Consider the following 4,752-nt stretch of genomic DNA (forward strand, 5'->3'; position numbering starts at 1 on the left):
ATAATTAAAAAATATATATAATAATAATTGTATTACACAATTCAGGAAATACAGCACAGTCATGGGCTGAATATTTATCACAATGCATTCTGTGGCCAACTGGCCATCTAAAATAGATAAATAGACCTTAGTAGACCTGCAGCCTACCAGTGTTCTCCCACAATCCCTCTTGTGTGTAGTCTAAACTGTGCAATGTCATTTTGATAAACAACATTGACACACCCCGTCCCTCCTTTTTTCTCTGTCTCTCCCAACCCTCTCTCTGCATCTCATTGAGAGCCGACATTATCCACCCCTAACATCACACTACCGAGCACAGCTTCAACTCCTTCMGCGTTAAGGTAAGAGACATTACTTGTATTATCATCGATTAATAACATAAGTATCTCACATTGGCTAAACCATMATCTGTATGTTATTGGCTCGAGCACATTATTGATGTCTGCATTGTATAAAGCAATTATTTAACTGAATTAACAATAATAAATTGTTTTATTTAAAACACATTTATGAAATGAACAATACATTTTGGCATTACSTTTTATTCCCCTATTACAGTTACTGTAGCTACGAACCTATGACTTTATACAAGGTTAGAGATGTAATCGAGACCGGGGACAGGCAGAGACTTGTCCATTTTAGGGATGGGGAGAATATTTCATCGGCTGGCATTTCCCTACGAATGTAACATTTGACAGTTTCTAAAGTTGCATACTGAGATCACAATAATAATAGATGGTGAACATATTTATAAAATGACACATTTGCTCATGTGAATGAGTGATGCACGTACAAATGGGTGTAATCTTTTGATCTTCCATATTCTGCTTTGTTTTGTATTTATAGTCTTTTTGCTTTAGAGAAGTTGAGAAGATCATGTACATCCTAGCCACAGCTGTCTGCCTGTTGGGTAAGATAACCTTTGGTGTTTTCATCATGAGAGCRCAATGCTTTGTCACAAGAGATAATAGTTTACCCTTWATGTCACACTGGTGATATTGAGTCATCATGGATATGATCAATGYTAATATAGKTTATAGCTTTTCTGTGCAGTTCTGAGGAAGGTAATCTATGGAAAACAATAGTCCAATTAATATGKTGTTGACATAYGATTGAGGGAGAGTTGGAGTGGGAAAGTASAGTATCTGTATGCCGTCTCTGTGATTTAGGGTTTGCCTTATCCCAGAAGGTGACTGAGCTGATAAAATAGCCTAAAAGTCAAATTAACATATTTTTGATGATACATTTGATAGTTAGAAAACAAGAGTAAAATCTAGRCGCATTATTATGCACAGTGTTTCTCTTTATTTATTTTATAAATTTGAAAGAGTGTTGGAGTGGTGAAKCGTTTTTGTAACRTCCCTGTGTTGTAGGCTTTGCCTCRACCCAGACGGTGACTRARCTGACCTCCTGCCTGACGAAGGAGAAAAACCTGAGGATGGACTGTAAATACSAGCTGACAGCTGCGACACCAGTTCCTACCTGCACATACACCCAGGAGAACAGTGTGGTGGGCAGCACAGACCCTGCTAAGAGTCCGGACCCCACCTTCAAGAACCGTGGTGTTGTCGTCATCACGGAAAACATCACCACCTGCCGTCTCACCCTCACTGGCTTTTCCGACGACAAGCCCAAAAACTTCACCTGCACCATCAAGCAGAAAGAGACGGTGTCAAAAACKTCCACTGTGGAAAAGAGTAAGTCTTTTTTCAAACTTGTATTMGTTCCATTTCTGCATTCATGAGACTGTGCGTCTACATTGCTATTTGAGAGTAACCGCAAGTTCAGTTTCTAAGTTACCCTAACCTGAAAACAGAACGGTTGATCTATGTCAATAKAATTCATGTTTGTGTGGTTATCATTTGCTTTTCAGTGAAACTGGTGAAGTGATGGGGAAGTAAAAAGTTCCTCATTGGGGCTTTTGATTTAATAGACCAAAGATTTGTGTGAGAAAGGCCGCCCCTGTCGAGTCCTTCGCTTCAACTTGTGTTTGCTTCTCTCTCTCTTAGAGCTACTCCTAGAGTGTTCAGCGTGGAGTGAGCATGGCAGCATGCTGATGTTGATTGTGACGTCCCTTGTTTTGCTGCTGCAAGCCAAGTGGCTGTGAAGAACCATCATAAAACCATCATAGCTGCTGTTTCCTTTTCCAAAGCTGTTCAACATAATCATGAAAAATATAGCTTATCATTATCTCGTTAATGTAGCCTAGTTGCACTCACACAGAATTGTGCCTTTTAAATCTATACTATTTGGAATGCTTAGAATATGGTCTTAGAATATGGTCTGCTAGTATAGATGCGGTAAAGAGGTCATTGGAACTCGACCCAAATAATGGAAATGCCATGGAAACGTGTGGGGGAAATATGCCGTGCGGGAAAGATTCCCGAATCTCCTCATWGCCCYCCCACCCCAGCGAAATGTATCTACGTTTAGGCATTTAGTTYATATGTGTATTTGACACTATGTTCATGGGAAAATCTGAGTATAATGCTTGTATGGATGTCGACCCGAATACATGTTTATGTCATCGTCACCAATCAACTGTATTGCAGTTAAAAACAACCTTGACTACCACCACCGATTTCTGTATGCTAGCTATGCTACCAGCTTATACGAATGGGGGTTAGCATTTAGCAGCCACTTCTTCTTAACCTTCTAAATGTTATGCAGTGTTATTGTCATCGTTAATTGTATTATCATCAATTAATAACATAATTACTTCGCATTGGCTAAAYCATAATCTGTTTTGTTATAGGCTCGAGCACATTTTTCATGTGTGCATTGTGTCAAGCAATATTTAACTGAATTAACAATAATAAATWGTTTTATTTAAAACACATTTATGAAATGAACAATACAACTTGGCATGAAAGAAGAATGTCGAAACATTTTACGTTTTATTCCCCTATTACAGTTASTGTAGCTACAAACCTATGACTTTATGCAAGGTTGGAGATGTAATCGAGACCGGGGACAGGCAGAGACCTGTCCATTTTAGGGATGGGGAGAAGATATCATTGGCTGGCTTTTCCCCAGGAATGTAAAATTTCACAATTTCTAAAGTTGCATACTTAGATCACAATAATAATAGTCTGTGAACATTTTTCTGAAATTGGCACATTTGCTCATGTGAATGAATAAACAGATCTTGGAACATGCAGGTACCTGTTTTTTGTGTTTATCTGTCCTGACACCAGACTTTGAGGTTTGTGCTACATTTTTAACTAAGTTTGCTCACACAGACACACACAGATCTCGTTTGATCATAACTTGTCGAYGTAGAGTAGTGAATAGTGGATTAACCTATTGTATTAGGGGAATTTATGCATTTAGATGAAAATGTAACTAAACTGAACATATTTTGATCTTCCATATTCTTGCTTTGTTTTTGTATTATAGTCTTATTTGCTTTAGAGAAGTTGAGAAGATCATGTACATCCTAGCCACAGCTGTCTGCCTTTTGGGTAAGATAACATTTGGCGTTTTTGTCATGAGAGCACAATGCTTTGTCACAAGAGATAATAGTTTACCCTTAATGTCACACTGGTGATATTGAGTCATCATGGATAAGGTCAATGCTAATATAGTTTATAGCTTTTCYGTGCAGTTCTGAGGAAGGTAATCTATGGAAAACAATAGTCCAATGAATATGTTGTTAACATATGATTGAGGGAGAGTTGGAGTGGGAAAGTATGCCGTCTCTGTGATTTTGCATTCTAAATAGTATAGATTGCAGTTAAAAACGACGATTACCACCACCGATCTCTGTATGCTAGCTATGCTACCAGCTGATACGAACAGGAGTTAGCATTCAGCAGCCACTTCTTCTTAACCTTCTCAATGTTACGCAGTGAAAACAGCCAAATATATAAAAATTCAGACTTTAGTAACCCCATTGTGGGCCTGTTACAATAACATCAATCATGACGGATTTGACGAATATCCACTTTGTTAGATCAGATTTGTTGAATGTAGGCCAATCCGGCATCCTTCTTCTATCTCCCACGGTCTTCATTCCCTTGACCTCTTTACCGCATCTCTGGTCTGCAGATATAGGCTACACTCTTAGAAGAAAGGGTTCTTATGCGGTCCCCAAGAGAACCCAACAGAACTACTAGCATGACAGACTGAGCTGGTCCCTTAACTCAGTTGTTCTCTCCATGTTTTGGTTGCCCCCTATTACATGAATTTACCCTTGGGGATTAATAAAGTATACTATATACTGCCTTATGTTGATTTTACTATTAGACCTGTTATTTTTTACCCACTACACAATTGTATCTTCTATTTTCTTACCAATGTTTAAGTAAGCATGTTTACAGAAGTTTAATGCTCCAAAATGTACATTATTTTCATTGTTTAACAGTATGCTAAATTCAATGAACAGTAATCGAAAGCCACATTCACAATGCTTTTAATGTAGCGCAAATTTAAGTGAATAAAAAGTATATATATTTTTTTTACATACAACTTCAGCTAGTTTAGTCCAGTTTAGTCTAGTGACGAGACTATTGCTGGTGTCTGATGTACATTTTATGGCCTGGACAAACTGTCCAAATACAGCTTTGAAGCTGTTAAACGAGGCTGTCTGGGCCATCTCAGTCACCCTGGCTGCTGCCTCATTTTCACACAGCTGATTGAAGTGCTGATCCTGCTGCTGACGCTGGGCCTCACAGTAGGTGGCAATAATGCACCATAACGTTGGATGCCAACCACTGAAAAACCCCACCGAATAATMATTTTAACATTTTT

The 4,752-nt window shown here is 38.5% G+C and overlaps 1 protein-coding gene across 2 annotated transcripts; it reads left to right on the forward strand.

The window, feature by feature from the left end:
* Positions 1 to 255: 255 nt before the first annotated feature.
* On the forward strand, positions 256 to 2,566 carry thy1 (Thy-1 cell surface antigen). 2 transcript variants are annotated; one of them, XM_070434662.1, is made up of 4 exons: positions 256 to 341; positions 847 to 910; positions 1,374 to 1,697; positions 2,010 to 2,566. In XM_070434662.1, the coding sequence occupies exons 2-4, from the start codon at positions 877 to 879 to the stop codon at positions 2,105 to 2,107; spliced, it is 456 nt and encodes a 151-aa protein (XP_070290763.1). In that variant the 5' UTR covers positions 256 to 341; positions 847 to 876; the 3' UTR covers positions 2,108 to 2,566. The 2 variants fall into 2 exon arrangements, with proteins under 2 accessions (XP_070290763.1, XP_070290764.1); XM_070434663.1 differs by having other exon boundaries at positions 273 to 341; positions 861 to 910.
* The last annotated feature ends 2,186 nt before the right edge of the window (positions 2,567 to 4,752 follow it).

This window comes from Salvelinus sp. IW2-2015, linkage group LG23 (assembly GCF_002910315.2).
Source record: "Salvelinus sp. IW2-2015 linkage group LG23, ASM291031v2, whole genome shotgun sequence".
Taxonomy (NCBI): domain Eukaryota; kingdom Metazoa; phylum Chordata; class Actinopteri; order Salmoniformes; family Salmonidae; genus Salvelinus; species Salvelinus sp. IW2-2015.